This window comes from Lepisosteus oculatus, chromosome 1 (genome assembly GCF_040954835.1).
Source record: "Lepisosteus oculatus isolate fLepOcu1 chromosome 1, fLepOcu1.hap2, whole genome shotgun sequence".
NCBI lineage: Eukaryota > Metazoa > Chordata > Actinopteri > Semionotiformes > Lepisosteidae > Lepisosteus > Lepisosteus oculatus.
The window spans coordinates 75,294,889-75,311,429 of NC_090696.1; the positions used below are offsets into that span (position 1 = coordinate 75,294,889).

At 44.0% G+C, this 16,541-nt stretch overlaps 1 protein-coding gene across 3 annotated transcripts in view; it reads left to right on the plus strand.

Moving 5' to 3' along the window:
* Positions 1–591: 591 nt before the first annotated feature.
* Positions 592–16,541, plus strand: part of stox2a (storkhead box 2a) — a 97,996-nt gene continuing 82,046 nt past the window's right edge. Inside the window, exon 1 of one of the 3 annotated variants that reach the window (XM_006629966.3) lies at positions 592–1,702. In XM_006629966.3, coding sequence (XP_006630029.2) covers positions 1,360–1,702 — 343 coding nt within the window. In that variant the 5' untranslated portion in view covers positions 592–1,359. The remainder of the gene's footprint in view (positions 1,703–16,541) is intronic. The other 2 variants (XM_069193034.1, XM_015345707.2) reach the window with 2 other exon arrangements.

Genomic DNA, 16,541 nt, shown 5'->3' on the forward strand with positions numbered 1-16,541 from the left:
CCCCCCACCCCCGTCTCATACCTTATCACTGAACAGTAGAGTCCAGTCTGCCTTCTGAATAATAATAATAATAATAATAATAATAATAATAATAATAATAATAATAATAATAATAATTATAATTTCTTACACTTATATAGCGCTTTTCTGGACACTCCACTCAAAGTGCTTTACAGGTAAAGGGGATCCCCTCCACCACCACCAATGTGCAGCATCCACCTGACGCCTTTATTAGTATCTGAGCCCAACTTTATTGTTTATGAGCAATGGCAACGAGCTGCATTTTAATTTAATTTTTAATTTAACGGGGGGGGGGGGGGTGGAGTGGGACTATCTTAAAAAAAAATAACTGGGATCCAAAAAGTAAAAAAAAAAAAGTCTAGCGGAGCAGTCATTCCCCCCCGCAACGGTTTCGCTGGATTGCTCAAAACATATATTTAAAAAAACAAAACCAAACAAGGGAAATGTCGTTAATTAAACCCCGCAAGTGTCACCGCAGAGGACGAGGGTAGGGACAGCCGTCGTCTCCCTCTCACCTGTTGCCAGCTGTGAGCTCGCGATGTTTGCAGCTGCCTGTAGGTGGAGTTTGCTCGGGCGGCCGGGCTGCGCGTCTCGCTCGCTGGGTGAACCTGCGCCAGCGCAACAGCTCGGCGTCCGCTTGTGCGGCGGTGGACCCTTCAGCCCCGGCGGTGGACGAGGAGGCGTGGGCAGGTAATTGACCCCCCTCCTCCCACACACCCACCCAGCACCCGCGAAAGTATGCCATTCGGCTCGGAGCACTTGCAGCTCGGCGCTGCGCATGTTGTCATCCACGCCGGAGCGCTGAACCGGGGAGGAGGTGAAGTCCGCAGTCAGACCTTCACATGGTTTGATGAAGTCATCGCCGGCTAAAATCATTTTCCCCCAGATGCCAAACGACATGCTTTTAAGCACAAAGCGCTCGGCGAACCGATGCCCGAGAAGTAGGTCACTGCTACGCAGTTCGTGCTGCACGGCGAGAAGGTGAGCAAAGAGAAGTGCCTGCCGGTAGCCCGGGGATTTAAAGGATACTCTGTAGTTGGCCGAAGATTATCACACTTTATTGGATGATTTTGCGGGGATTGGTTAAAGATTTTGGTCAGTTTATGGTGGGGGAACAAAAACAATGAAGGGATTCGTGTGGACCAAAATGGACATGACCTAACCCACATGGCATAATGTATTGCTTTCAGTGTTTATAAAGTCGCCCTATCTGAACTCCTTCTTGGCGTCATGCGTTCGTTTTGGAAATTTAACAAAGGGCGGAATAAAACGTTGCACGAGAAGTCTCCCGCAACAGACGGGGAAGTGGATTGATTTTTAATTTCACGGAGGGCCCCCATGTCCGTGAGGCGCCAGAACATGGAGAGGTTCCTGCAGATCGCTCCCCACTCCTTGGCCATCGTGCTGTCCCGGGCCGGCGCCGAGGACGCGCCCGCGGTGACGGACAGACTCCAGCACCACCACACGGGCTACGAGATCTTCGCGGACTTCAAAGCCGAGAACATGCAGCATTTCTGGAACAAGAAAGTCACCGACGCGATCTCGGAGACTTTTTTCCTGGGCTGGATTGACGAGCACGTCCTGCTGATCCAGGGCCGAGAGGACCACCTGGAGGTGCTGAGGGAAGGCTGGATGAGGAGGTCTCTGAAACCGCCCCGGGGCTTTGAGATCAAGTACCTTGGTTAGTGCGCAAGGTTTTCATCCGGCACCCACAAAAAAAAAAAACCGCATGAACAAGCTGGCATCTCAAAAGCGATTGCTCTGTATTCGGGAACAACGACACGTATCGCGGTTTTCCAATGTTTGTGTAACAGAAGTGTTAGAACCCCGTTTCCCCCAAATGTTCAAAACAAGATGAATTGCATGCTTTTTTTAGAGGAAGAAAAAAAATAGGCTAACTCTACTCATTTGATCATTAAGATTTCCCTCTGGGCGCTGCTTGTATCATTGAACTAACATTGTCGCAGGTACTGGTTGAGAAATGAATGTAAACAAACTGTAATTCGGACAGCTCAACAGCAGTAATAGGTGATGTTAAATCGACGTTGAGATTGTTTGCTTTTCGTTGTTTGTGGTGTAACCACGGGGTTTGGCCGCCTGTAGTGCCCTGCTGTTGCCGTGTGTCCGTTACCAGTTTCTGTAGGCGCACCACGCTAGCGAGCGAAGGTGTGTGTTTAACCACACGCAGAGATCCCTCGCAAACATGTACAGTAACTATTTGGAAAACACCAGTAACGTGCAAGTGCTTGGGTTTCGCTCTGTACTGTGTGTTTTGTGTAATGTTTATGATACAAAATGAAGTATGTTGCACTTTTTTACAAAACAGTTGATGAAATGAATAGCTGTAGGGATAAATCCACGTGTTGTTGTTTTTTTTGCATTTTGCTTTTAGATTTACTGAAGTCCACTGCGGTTTTTAAAGTGTGGATAAGGAAGATAAATTAACTGCTTGAACAGGGCAACGTTAAGTTTTGGTTCATCTCTGGCCCAAGATGTCTTGTAAAAAAAAAAAAAACACAATTAAAAACGCTTACCCGCTTGAACTATCCGAAATGAGCAAAAGCCAAAGTCAAAATGTTTCACTAAACACAGCAACACAACAACTAAACAATATAGTGCACTGACCAAAACAAACCAATGTGTTGATTGGGCCTATTTGTGTTTATCACCTGTCGGTAACCAAGGTCCGTTTTTAGACACTCCTTCGGTTCCAGCAAGTGATCGCGAATTAACAAATGAAGTAACTTTTTTTTTAAACCTTGCCTGTGCTTCTTCATAAGGGCTTCACAAGTGCCTGCTGTTACAGTATGTGCTTATGTGCATGCAGGTAGGCGGTTCAGTGTTGCCTGTTCGGCGCAGTTCTTAATTTTAGAGCTAGAGATCTTACATTTGATACAGAGAAGTAGTTGAATTGGTGGGAGTATTTCTCGTGGTGGCGGTTATGAATAATGTACGTGTTTAACATTTTTATTTCATTCCTATGTGTAGCGCTCTGCATTACAAAGATTCTTAAAGCATTTCATATACTGTACATACAGTACGACATTTTGCATCCTTACCATTGGGTAGTGAACAGAGAAACTCCTTCAGCAGATAAATTAAGGCGGAACTTTAGAAAAGCCAGATTGTGCAGATGAAATTAACCAGAACACCAGGGTCAACACCCTTGCTCTTAGGAACTGGTATTGACCAGGCCAGATTTTACTTGTCATATGAGATCAGGCTACACAATAGCTGTGCTTCTGCCAAGGTAAATTAGAGCAAATGTTGTTGAGCCGTGGAGCACTGCAGGTCTTCCTGTTTTCCTGCACGATCCAAGTGTTTAAATGAAGCCCTTTGCGTCTCGCCCAGTTTGAGGATGTGAAGGCTTGGCTAAGAGGCAGGTTAACTTGCATGGAAAGACAAGTTCACTGCCAGGGCCTACAGTGTTGAGCAGTTATGAGAAACATTTTCTGATCATCAGGGAGTGAGAAGTCTTGAGTGATGTTTTTTTTATCGAATCTGCTGGTGGGGACTTCATCAAAATTAGACCAGTGGAGTTGGAAGTATACTGCAGCAACAAGGTCACTAGTGCTGTACAGTACTTCACCCATGTCAGGAAAAAGCATTCCAGTTAAACCTATCTTTCCACTCCTTAAACTCAGCCAAACATTCACACCTGAGAGTGTTTTACTGTGTTTAGGTTCTTTCAAAAGTTTGAAACAATCTGTTAAGCTTTAAATTCAGCTTTTTAGAGCTGGCTGTGAAGCCTGGAGACCTTCCCAGTAGTTTTCTTTTCCTGATAACGGAATCTCTTCATTTTGCGAATGAGATCAGTTCTGCGCCTGCGTTCATCTTATCCCAAGTTGTGGTAGCCTTGTTTCTTGTATAAAATCGCATTCCAGCACAGTCAAGTATTCATTTCAAGCTACAGATCTCGTTTCCCCCATTTTAAAAAGTCTTAGGCCTATTTCTTATTTTTGAGTTGAGGTGATTTAACTATTTCTAATGTTGTATTTCTGTGACCTGTTGTAAACACAGTGTTAACATGCCAAATTCTGTTATTTCTAAATTTCAATTCCTTTCGAAAAAATGTTTTACAGGTTTTAAAGGTTCTTCAGAGATGAAAGAGAAGGAGTACAAAAGGAGTCTTGTTATTGAGTTCACCTGCAAATTGGAGTTTTGGACAGCTAGCTTGTGTACCACTAAGTAGGGTCATTCTGTTTACTTCTTGCGTTCGTTTAGTGAACGCGACTGGAGACAATGTGACCCGTTGCTAAGCAGGCCATCACAGAGCACGTTTCACAAGCAAACCAAGAGCCGAGAAACGTCTTCTTTCAAGTCCCCATCCTTGCTTGAAGCACCCAGTTCGCTTTCAGCTTTTAGGTTCTGGGGTGTGATTTCTCTTTAGTTTTTGTTCGAAACGGTTCAGTGTCAGTTAGCTGGAAGGAGACGTTTTCGCCTGCGTTGCACGCGTGGTCTCGAACGGGACGCGACTCTGCGGCCGTCGCCGGTGCGTTTCGTGACTCTGATCGTGTCCTTCCAGTAGTGCTACTGCTCTTCCCTCTTCCTCAGGTGTTTGGCAACTGTTCACGTGCTACAAGTTCCACTGATTGAGTATTCCTGCTGTACCCTTCTGTGACCCAATTAAATGAGCAACCACAACAGATAAGATCTCCAGGTCACTAAATTGTGCTTGTTATTTACACATTAGTGGAAGAATCAGTGTGGTAAAAGAAGAGCTCCGTCTTACCTCGCTGGTAGAGTTAGCTAATGGCAGTAAAGTAAAAGCTGCAGGCAGAGCAGGTTCTCGTAGTGCAGGCCAGAGCAGGCTGTCGAAAGTGCACGTGTTTCAGACAAATTACTCAACCTCCAGTTGTTACATTCTTATTTTGCTTCTATTTTTCTCACCCCTATTTCCACAACGATGGTCTGTTTCATACAGATATTTTTGTCATGCTGTTTGAAAGAAAAACTTTATTAAATGCTGGTGTTCAAATACTCGGGACTTAAACACTACAAACCACATTGCGTGGCTGGGAACGTCACACTTCTTAGCTGAAAATGTTTTCGTTGTGTGTTCAGTTCTGTGGGGTGTTGCTATGAAAAACAGGACTCCACAGCAATGCTTTCTACCAAGGCAGAGTACAAGGTAATTAGCAGCCAGGCTAGCGAATACATACTGTAAGCAAGGTCTTCAATATGTACAGTTTGCGTATCTGTTTAGAAAATACACTGTTCTTGTTGTAATAGACTCTTAGCTGTGAGGTTCTCTTTGCTAACAGCATGATGGGGATTTCTGGTCCAGTGCAAATTCCTTTTTTCTTCAGTATCCCTTGGAGATGGAAATGAGCCCCGTCTGCCTCACCTTCTGAAAAACAATTCCATGGCTCATTTGCTGCTGTGGTCTTGAGGAACAACCTGCGTGTTTGACTGCCATGCGGAAATCACAATAGCACTGTCCCCTGCTGCCTGTGCTTTCAGAGTGGTCATTTGTGATGTCTCTGTCGGTCGTACTTGCTGAAATGTGCAGGCATTACATTCCTGAGTAATTGCAGCCAAAAGGGGGAAAACCAACATGTGGGAAGGAGAGTCGCTGGAGTGTATAACTGGATATTTTAGTTATGCTGTCTAATGAACGTGAGCAGGAAACGGCCCTTTAGGACTGAAAAGGGTGTCATGAATGACAGTCAGTCAAGAAGCAGCACCTTGGTTGAAAATAAAAGTTCCGGCAATATTGCCTAAAGATGCTACAGAGTTCATGCACAGCCCAGCTCTTGAGGTCTTTGTGTAAGCGCCGGGTTATGTAAACGGACGTGCTCGGGGGTCAACCTGAAGATAAACATTAATTTTGCACTTCTACATCAAAGACTTCTGTCTGCCCAATCAGACAGAAGTCTGTTCTGTCTGATCAGGTTGTCTTCCTGCTCGCTCTGTAAGAATTGTGCTTCAGTGAGATCGAGATATTTTCTTGATACCGATATCAAGCAGGCTGCTGGTATTGATAAATGAGCTTATACAGTACATGTTGCAATGAGCTCGGAGTCTGGAACTGTGAGAGTTTTCACTGCCTCTTCCTTTGGCTGTAGTTTTAGTTTAAATTCCACATACAGTATGTGCTTTTATCCAGGTTGGTAAATAAAGAGTTGCTTAACCAAACAGGTACTACATTAGGCAGAAATTTAGAGCTGTTTTGTGTCCCATAACACCTGATTAACCAGCTTTCTTTTATATAGTACTGATGCTACAATATCTAGAAAATCGATACGGGCTCTAAAATGTAGGCCTAATTTGATCTCGGCTGTGTCATGGGTAACTTTTTTACTTTGTTGGAGATAAAGCAATAAGTTATAAATGCATGAGTCCTTGAGGGACAGGCGGAGTGGCTGTCAGTGCCTGGGGTGCTGTCTGTGTGGAGTTTGTATGTTCTCCCCATGTTTGTGTGGGTTTGTACCTGGGGCTCCAGTTTGCTCCTGCAGACCGCAGGCGTACCTGTATGTTAACGGTCTCCAGGGGGAAACTGGGCACGGTGTGAGTGTCTGTGTGTGGCCCTGGAGTTGACTGGGGCGCCCGTCTTTGCACCTGTTACTTTCTGGGTTTAGGCTCTGGCTCCCCTGCGACCCTGTGTTGGACGAAGCGGTTTTGTTGAAGTGTCTTGCATGATTTTGAAGGTATTTTTTTCAGGTGTGCATATTTGCACTTCCACATGTATTGTTAGCGCTTCTAAAAACATTAGTGTGGCTCAGTGCTTGCTGAAAATTGCACAAGGAAAATCACATTCATTTTATTTATTTATTCATTTCTTTACCTCCTTTGAAGTAGTCCTATGTACACAGCAGAATGTTCTGTGCGTTGGTAGGCCAGAAACTGGCACCCTGCTTGAAAAGCTTGTTTCTGATGTTGGCTTTAAAATGTTGACACAAGCGATCCTTACACCTTCATATGCTCTTATCTAACTTTTGAGAGAGAAAACATCGATATGTTTAAAGAAAGTAAATGTTAATATAAATGTAAGTTTGTAAATGTGATGCCAAGCAGTGGTTCTTTAATATGTGGATACTGTATTGTTGTTTGTGCAGCAGTTAGTCCTTTTCTTTTAGAACCAGGGGAATGACTGAATTCTTCTGAACTTTTGTTTCCTGTTTCTCAGTCCTTCCTATATGCTAACTGGAAATGACTGGGACTGGGCTAGGATTTGTGTTATATAATGAAACTAGAAGCAACATCAAGAAAGGGGTTCATAAAACTTTATACTGTACATATAGCTTGCAACTGGGTGTGGGGTTACTTTTTCAAGTAACTCTTCAACGCTGTGACGTTTGTCATCACAAGCTGCGAAGTGCACTGAGTCAGGCATGCCATTAGCTGTTTCACAAAAGTGCAAATGCGATGTTTCAGTGTGCAGTGCACTGGTGACCTCCTTTCCAGTGTCTGAGTTTACATCAGGATCTGAGGCTTTCTGTCTGTTTTTGCCAGAGGTTGTGCAAAGACCTCGCCTTATTGTTTGACTCTCTTATCCAAAGCGACTTTACTTTTGCAGCCTTTTGCTCTGATGTGTATTTCAATGAGCTCACCTGCATGAAAGGCTGCAGCAGCAGTGTGTCGTCTGGGATTTGAAGTTCGGCGCCCCACTCTCCCCTCCACACTGCTTCCTCTGAGAATCGGCCACACAAGTTCCCTGTACCCACATTCTTCCTGAGCGCCCCTGCTCGTCACAGGACATGTTCGTACCTTTTAGAGCAGAAAGGGTTATCTTCAAACATGATTTGTTTCAGTGTTTTGTCCTATAAAACCTCTGGGGACTTTTCTAAAAATAGTCATGTCTCATTAAAGTGTATTTATTATCTTTACTTTTCAAAAGGGTTTTCTCTTGCAAGCCTTGTGCTCCTTTGGAAGACGGCTTTCCTCTGGAAGCACAGCGGCAGGTACAGTATTAAAGTGAAGGCACTGCCACTCGCCGGCAAATACGTCCACTTGAAGTTTGTGCCCACAGGGCCTGAGCCCAACTGTGCCACTGCTGTCCAAGCAAGGGTGAGGCGAGGTTTAAACCTTGTATTTTGGTTGAGGTTAAATGGCTCTGCTCAAGCGCTGTCCATTGTGTGTACCATGCCAAGTGTAACCACATGGAGGCCGCCTCCTCAGAAGCAGGGAGGTGAATCAGAAACTGCTTCAGTATTCTTAGCATGCCTGTTCCTGTTGTGTATTCTCTTAAATGGTCTGGACATTTGTGTAGAAATACTTTTTTCATGGGCTCTTTAATTAATTTACGACTGCTTATAAATTGCCTCTTGTCTCCCAATCAGAATAACTTGTCCTGATTCCCTAGGGAGGAGAAAGCAGGTTTTTTTTCATTCCTTTGGCGCGAATGTGTTTTGGCTTTTGTGGCACTAAAACCTCCCAAGAAGAGTTAACCACACTCATATATACCTTTTTTTGACCTCTTTCTTTGCTATGGTAACCTAGAGGTCTTGGCAACAGATTCTGCTGTTAATTTGGACTGGGATGTCCCAGGAATGAACATTTTTTTCCCCCCTTTTTGTTTTACAGAAAGCTCTACGGCATTTCTTACAGCTGTACGGTTTTTTAACTTCAAAAAGCACGTTGCCAAGCATTGGCCTTAATCAAAAACGATAAAGGTTACTTTTGCTTTGGTGTTCCAAATAAGCAAATGTAAGCATGTGGGCTCCTTTGTGAAAAAGCTGTATGCAGCAACAGTGAATGGAGTGGTCAGTGACCAGGTTTTCCCCACGCGTGCTGTTTTTATGAAGAACATTTAGACAGCCATGATGGGGCAATACCATGGAACAGCTCCCTGAACAGAAACCGGGTTATTAATAACAATGTTGAATTGTTTTTTTACTGTAGTTTACACTCTCAGTCATGCTCCCAGTTCTGAGACATCTGACTACATGGTTTTCCGTGCGAGGTCCTGGTGTTGTGATGCAGAGCTGTGTGTGTGTGCCGGTAATTGACAGTCCCCTCAGCACCCTGCTATCATCATGACATTCTATACCGGGGTTTGTTTTTGTGTTCTCCCGAGCGATACTCGTGGTTACAACCATTGCATAGGCTTGTACCACAGTGTCAAATTAGAATGTAAAGTGTCAGTGCGCGGTGAAAATTCAGATGCCGTCCCTGAATGCGTTCAGCGTTTCTTCCTCTCGATGTTCGGTTTACAGTCCACAAGCCTGCAGATAAATTCTGCGAGGCACTCTGGAGCGTGTCGGGCAAAATGAAATACATTTATTCAACTACTCCCTGTAATTCCTCTGCAGCACGTGGGTCAGCGAAGAATTCTTGATCTTTCGTTTTCCCCACAAGTCTGAATCTCATGGTTTCAAATCAGGAGCTGATGGAAGCCAAGCTGGTCTTTCCCCATGGATGTTGCCAGCTGATGATCACTTGTCGCTGTTGGTGCTTATGTTGGCACAGAATCAAGAAGTAACGCACAACAGTTATTGAAATTCAAGACTCCACAATAAACACAGTGTGGAGGCTCAGAAGTGCAGAAAGTAGGATCAAGGAATGTTTCTGTGTTCACAATAATGCTAGTTGACCTTTCTATGTGGACCTTCAAGTTATCTCTGAGCTGTCATGGAGACGCAAAGGAAGCTAACCCAAGTGACACAAAACTTTTACCCATTCCTGTTCGTTGTTTTGCACTTATTTCACATTTCCACCTAAGCTGTGCACAAAATTAAAAAAAGGTGTTCGTAATTGAAATTTGGAGGAGCCAGACAAGGCAGAAGCACTAATAGCAAAAATGCATCTCGCATAGACATTTAATTACGAGGAATGCAAGCTCCCTTTGTGATTAAGCAGCGCGTCAAGTATGCTGGCATGCCTAAACTGCTATTAGTTTTAATGCCTTTGTGTTTTTAAACAACAGCTGTAATTTGCAAAGAGCTTTGGATCTGCACTTAATTTCAGTGTGCGTTACATTTGCCGAGGGCTCAAGTTGTAGGAGGAGGTACGGTTTGGTATTTTTGGGGCATGGCTTGCTGTATATATGAATTGAATGCCCGTGAAAATTTTGGGATTCCTTCATGGCTGAACTAACCAAGGCTGAGAAGTTTTTGATTTGAAGACGCTTGTATAACAAAGTGTGCTGCATTCAAGGCCAGGAGTCTTTCACTCTGCCCACCTTTGCTTCTCTAAACCTTTGCATGACTCAGTTTGTGCGCTACTGATGATGAGCTGATGTCTGCCGATAGTCTAGCCTGGTACAATGAGTGTGTGCCCTTGGAACTCTTACGTGTTTCACAAGACCTTTAAGCATGTGAGTAATTTATACCAAGAACAGTTGTGCCCAGTAATATATGCATCACTGACAGGTGTCTTGTAGGGGCATGCTTATTATATTTGTCAAAGGGCAAACTCCATAAATCAGACATGGAAAATAAAATGAAATCACCCTGAATGCCATTGAAGTGCCTTCAACATATTTAGCAACAGAATATTAGCAACTTGCAATGTAGGATGAAAGATTTCACGAACACCTTGCCAGCGATTCTGAAGAGCAGCATGAGCTTGTTCATCCAGTTCATCAGAACTCCACTTGGGTTGGCTCTGATCTCAGCTGGTGCTGCAACACGGCTTGTGTGTCCTGCTGTGTCCACTGTGTCCTACTGTCACACTGGGCTACATTCTGCTGGCATCTTGCATAACAATGGCAGCTCATAATTCAGAAGATGTCATTTAGATCTAGGTCATGCATTCTGATCATTTTTAGGTTCAGACTTCCCCCCACGGCCCTCTCCTGGATAAAGAGGTTTAGAAAGTGGACAGATAATTACATTTCTGTTTCTTTCCTTTTAGTTAAATTTGCGCTTTCCACCCCACAGAACAGCAGCCTGGTGATGTGAAAATCATAAGAGATCCTGCTGATTGTGTGAAGGCCTGCTGAGTCAGCCACCCCCCCCATCAGAGAGCACTGAAGGGTGCATCAGCACCTGCATGCAAGCAAGCCTAATCAGTGGAATGTGACCTCTGTGGCCCCGGATTGACACAAGTTTACTGTTGACGGATGGATATTGTTTAAGGTTCTTAAGGCAGGGCTGATCCCTGAAACAGAAAAACATTCGAATTTCAGGCTCACAATTTCTGGCACACAATCATGGTGGCGAGGGGTAGGCTTGAATGAATGAGCTAGCTCAGTAGAAGGAACGTCCCTCATGCGCAGGGAAACGGGAGAGACCTCTGTTCATCTGCTAACGACCCCCCCCCCCCCCCAAAAAAAACAACAGAAAACTTGGAGCTCGTAATAACTGCAGTAAAACCCACCGTGGTTTCCATCAATAATTTAAGTGCTCTTATTACTACAATAGAAACAAATGGTCCTGCCAGTACCAGGGGGGCACTTTTCCCATAATGCTTAGGGAGCTTACCCCCTGGGTTAAGGAAACTACACAAAGCGTCAGTGCTGGAGTGATCGCTTATTTCTTTCAAGTCCACCTCGGCTTCCCTGCCAGCAGGAGGCTGGCACTGCCCACACATGTCGCTGAGAAGTGCTGAGCAAAACGGGGAGGTATTCATTAAAGAGCAGCTGTTGGTTTTAAATGGTTTTAAAGATTATTTGAGAATGCCTTTTGACTCGGGGACAAATAAGGGTAGGACAGAGTGCCCTGAAATAACACAAGCAGCTGTGTATCTAGAATATGATGATTTGTTTTTTGTCTGTCTTTAAAAAAAAACAACAGCTCCTATACTGCATCTCTGTTATTTACAAATACAGTGGAAAGGGCCGGCAGTTCAGAATTACTGCTCTTAATATTCTTTTTTGACTTTTTTTGCTCTCACATTTCTTTATGAATGGTTTTAGTTTGGGCAGGTGTTGCATTTGAGCTTACCAGTCAAGTGTTTCACAGAAGAGCCATTGACTAACTAGCCTGTTGTAAACCTGCCAGTTTGTTTGCTAATCACCTCCCACCTTTACGGTGGGATCAAACTGCATTCCAGCAGAGAAAGGGTTGTTTGTTCTGCCACTCGGGTTGTCATGCCACTTTTTTAAAATTCATACACAGGCTTTGGTGGGGGAAGGTCATTATTAAGGCATACCAGAGAAATGGTGACTTTGATTAATGACCAAGACTCTTATACCAGTAAGGTAATGATGAAGCTTGAGCCGATTTAAACCTGTATTGGGGAAGAAAGCTGGCACAGGCACAAAGGCCTTGTAATTCAGAGGCTGGAATGGATTTCCTTGCTTTGGTTGATCGTTTGTAATTAACAGCATGATGTTGAAGTCATCGCATTCTTTGCTTCGGTGTTCTAAAACAGCTGTCGTGCACCAGCGAGGCTCTGTAGATGTGGAGTCATTGCTGCACTCGTTCAGGGATCTGTGTCCTGCTGCTGTTTATCTTTGATAAGTTTAGGGAGGTTGAGATGAGGTGAGGAGTCCGAGGTCTGAGGAAAAGCCAGGGAGTACCATTGGCTAACGTAACTGACTCCTCCCCTTCATTTGTGCGGTAAAGGCACCAGATTTTGTTTTCTTTGGGAATCAAATAAACAGTCTGAAAACGTAAAAATTCAGAAGCTGTGGTTTAAACAGTCACTGTTTGCCCTGTGGTATGAATAACATTTTTTTTTCTTTTAGTTGTTTTAGTGTTCACGCGCTGTATAGCCAAGAAGCGAGATGATAAAACTTACTTTCCTACCTTTCAAGTTTCCAAGTCAATCTTGCATTTTTATATCGTCCCAAGCACTTTAAAATAAATGCTAAGCAAGTGATTTAAACGTTTCCACACAGTGGTGTGTGTGTGTGTGTGATCTGGTTCGGAGTTCAGGCTGGAGCGGTAGATCAGTCCAGGTTTAAGTGGGAGCTTCGTCGGCCACAGAATATAGTGGCCTGAACAACGTGTGCTTTAGTCCAGCCCAGCACCCTCGTTCTCCGCTCACCAGCGCCCCCTCTGGGTTCCTGTGTGGCCTCCCCCCTGCTCTCCCATCAAGGCATACTCTTGTCCGTGTAGAAAACGGAGGCGGGTTTGGACAAGATGCGGATCAGGCGACAGCACTCTCATTCATCTTGTAACCCTGTAATGACTCCAAATTTTAAGAAAATTTTATTTTAAGAATTTTAAGAGTATGTCCTACACACATCCTGTAATACCGTCTAATTCTGAACCCTTACATAAGGTGATCATTTGGACTCCCATAATCACCTTTTAGTTTATACTTATTGTCTTTAGTACTTTTAAAAAAAAAAGCCTTTTATGATTCCCCTACGCTCATAAATTCTAAAGCCTGCAGGGCAAACTTCTTTGCACTTGTGACTTCACACTTGACAACACAGCAAGCTCATAGGCCTCTTTGCAGCTTCAGGGTTTCCTGCGATATAGCAAACTGAAGAACCCTTCAGTTCAGATACCTGGCTGGGTTTCAACCTCTTTCAGTCCTTGTGGGGCTCAGACAGCTGTGCTCAAACCCTTATCTAGTGAATATTTGAGCTAGTGGATTACAGGGAATCACCTCAGGCCTGAAAACAGGCCACCTCCTGAGACGCTCACCTGAAATATTTTATAATTCTCTTAAATAATTCTTTCTGGGAGACGGGTGTGCACTGGTTGTTTATTTGATAACTAGATCACAAATGAATGCAGACCCCAGTTTTTCAATGGTCTTAGTTATTTTTACCTCTTTTTATTCGCGGGAATAAAAATCTTGCGTGTTTGCTTCAATTCAATGAATCATGCACTAGTTTTACTGAGTTAAAAATGGAACAAGGCAAATTCCAAAATGCAATTTTCGTGAGTGCCACAAAGATTTTCTAAGAGATACTCTTGCCATATAAAGATATTCTTTAAATATATTCTGTTATTGTGACTTTTTTCATTTTTAGTTTGTACTGCACAGCCAACTGGTAATCGCACACTCTAGAGCAGTGTGCTTTATGTAGCTCTCAGGCTTTTGAATGCAGGTCAAGACCTTGGGAAAGGTTCTGCGAAGGAAGGAAGGAAGTGGATTGTCTGTTCAGGAAAGTTTTGTCGTCAAGCAAAATCCAGCATAAAGCTTTTCTCTGCAAACAGAGGAAAGGGTGTGGGGTCCGCAGATAATTGGGGGAAACAGACTATGTTCTTGTTAATGGGGGACCACCTACTGTCTCGTTTTGGAGAAAAAAAAGTCATTTCTTTGGACTGGGTCTGCTGCGTTTCGTAGCTCAACTGTTGGAGCTCACAGTGTGTGTGGTGTGTGAACGGAGGCAGTGCAGTAATGAGTCCTCCACTGACAGGCCTGTGGAAGTGTCTACTTGTCTGCTGTTGCAGGTGAGGCACTCCCCACCGGCCACCAGATAACTGGCTTTGTTCACAGACAGTAAGTGCAGGGGACACTATTACTCTCAGCTTTTATTCTCTCCAGCCAGGAGGGTCCTGTTGTGACTTTTTTTCGGTGTTGGAAGACGAGCACCTGAGGCTTCATTTCTGAATAAGTGGCTGAAGTCTGGGAGCCGTGCCGTTTCAGAGGTCTTCTTCTTTCGTTTGATCTGGTTTTACCCCCGACAGCACCTTGCATGCTGACACCTCATTTTCATCTGATAGAGACAACGTGGAGAAGAAATTGCAATGGTGCACAGAATAAGATATCGAACTAAAAATGCAAAATCCAAATCGAGGGTTGCTGTGTCAGAATGATACGATATAGTAGTAAGGCAGTCGTCCCTTTAAAAAAAAAAGTTGTCCGGGTTTGGTGACATTACAGAAGAGACACAGCAGTACTGGGATGAGTCCAGAAAAGAGCAACCAGGTACTTTTGTGGGTTTGAAGGAGTGCCCTGCAGTGAGACTATAAGATATGAATAATTTTAGTGATGTACAGAGAAGATTTATGGGGAACCTACCTCTAGTATCCCCAACCTCAAGAGTACTGACAAACCCAATCGTGTTACTCTTCAGAATCAACAGAGACAGGAAACGGGGGATATGAGTGGAAACTACAGGGACGTACGTTAAAAACCAAGAACAGGATGCGATTTTAACACAAAGTCTTGTGGGAGTGTGGGACAAGATACCTAGCCTTGTAGTTGAAGACCGGCTTCTTTGAAGCAATGACTGGATTGGTAGCTGCAAGCAGCTAATGATCTGGTTTCGTTTGCATCGTATCTTATGGTCATGTGATTGAGACACGAGAAAGGTTGCCATTTTAAACAGTTGAACAGTATATGATACATTTATCCCATCTAAGCTGTTTGGTGTTTGGTGGTGAGGAGCTTGATGTAAGGATCTCATCTACCCAGGAAGACCAAGGCTGTGTGGTTTGTTCCGTACTCCCACAATCCAATGGTGGATAACTGATTTTTCCCTATTCGAATCGGAGTAGATTCACAGAAAGACAAAACTGACAACGTTATAAATGCCACATCCAGTATTTAATAGTGTCCTGCTTTGCCTGATGTCAGAAACACTGTAAATGAGCAATCTCTTGTTATTGAATCTAGGAATTGTCAGCTGGCCAGGTGAGAAATGCAACCCAAAACTATTGTTTTGCAGAAGTTAGTTCATCTAAATAGGTCATAGAACAAAACTCAGTGGCTATGTAACGTCCTTGTTCGGGTGTCCTGTCTAATTCAGTGTTGTTTTCAACATTCTGCTGCTGACATACAAATCCCTGAGCTGCAGTTTTCTCACTCACGTCTCCCACCACACAGCTCATGGCCTATGAACTTTAATTGCTCTGTGTCCCCAAATCAAGGCCCTGTAAAAGAGAACAAGACTTGCTCTCAAATCTTTTTAAACTTAACTTAGTCTTTCCTATTGCTATTGTTTAATTCCCATTGTATTTCTGTGGCACAACATTTTGGGATCTTCTAACTCCCCTGCCTCTGGACATAAGGCCACGTTCCATGTTTCCGGACGTGTTTGTGCAGTCTCTTCCGCATGAGAGATACTCAGGAATGACTGACAGGATCAACAGGTCAGGGCAAACGCGTACAAGGTCTGCCTTATGAAAAAGCCTTCCCTGCAGCTTCAGGCACTGCACATAGTCTGAGAGACTTAACTGTCCTTTTCTCCTGTCCTTCAGAAATGCAAAATGAGTACGTTCACTTTTAAAGAAGACACGGGTGTTGGCTGATGTACTCGCCTGTTTTTTTAAGATGGACAGGTCATGCCGTCCAGCATTTCAAAGCAAATGATTTTCAGCGTCTTCACTTTGTGTTTTTCGAGCGACACCATTGCTCAGTAACACGATGAATGTTTTTAAGAGCAGTGATTTTATGTTTAACATGGTTACTTGTTCCAAAAATGTATCCCTTGCAAAGAATGGATAGTGCATATTTATTCTATATAGCAGTGCTGCCGTTCAGGGTCACTGTGGTTTGAGAATTCCATGGTGGTGTCCCCACATCCAAGAGAAGTTCCCTCCCAGCCCTGCAGGAGCATGAATCCCGAGACTGGAGGGGGCTGAATTCACGGCAAGTTTTTTAGCCCCTTCTCTCACTCGTGTGGACAGGGATAAGCCAGGCTCTGCACCTGCTTCAGGCTGGAGCCAGACAGCGACTCACATGGTGGGATGATGCTTAGGGCTTGCCAGTCAAATGTAGCCGCTTGC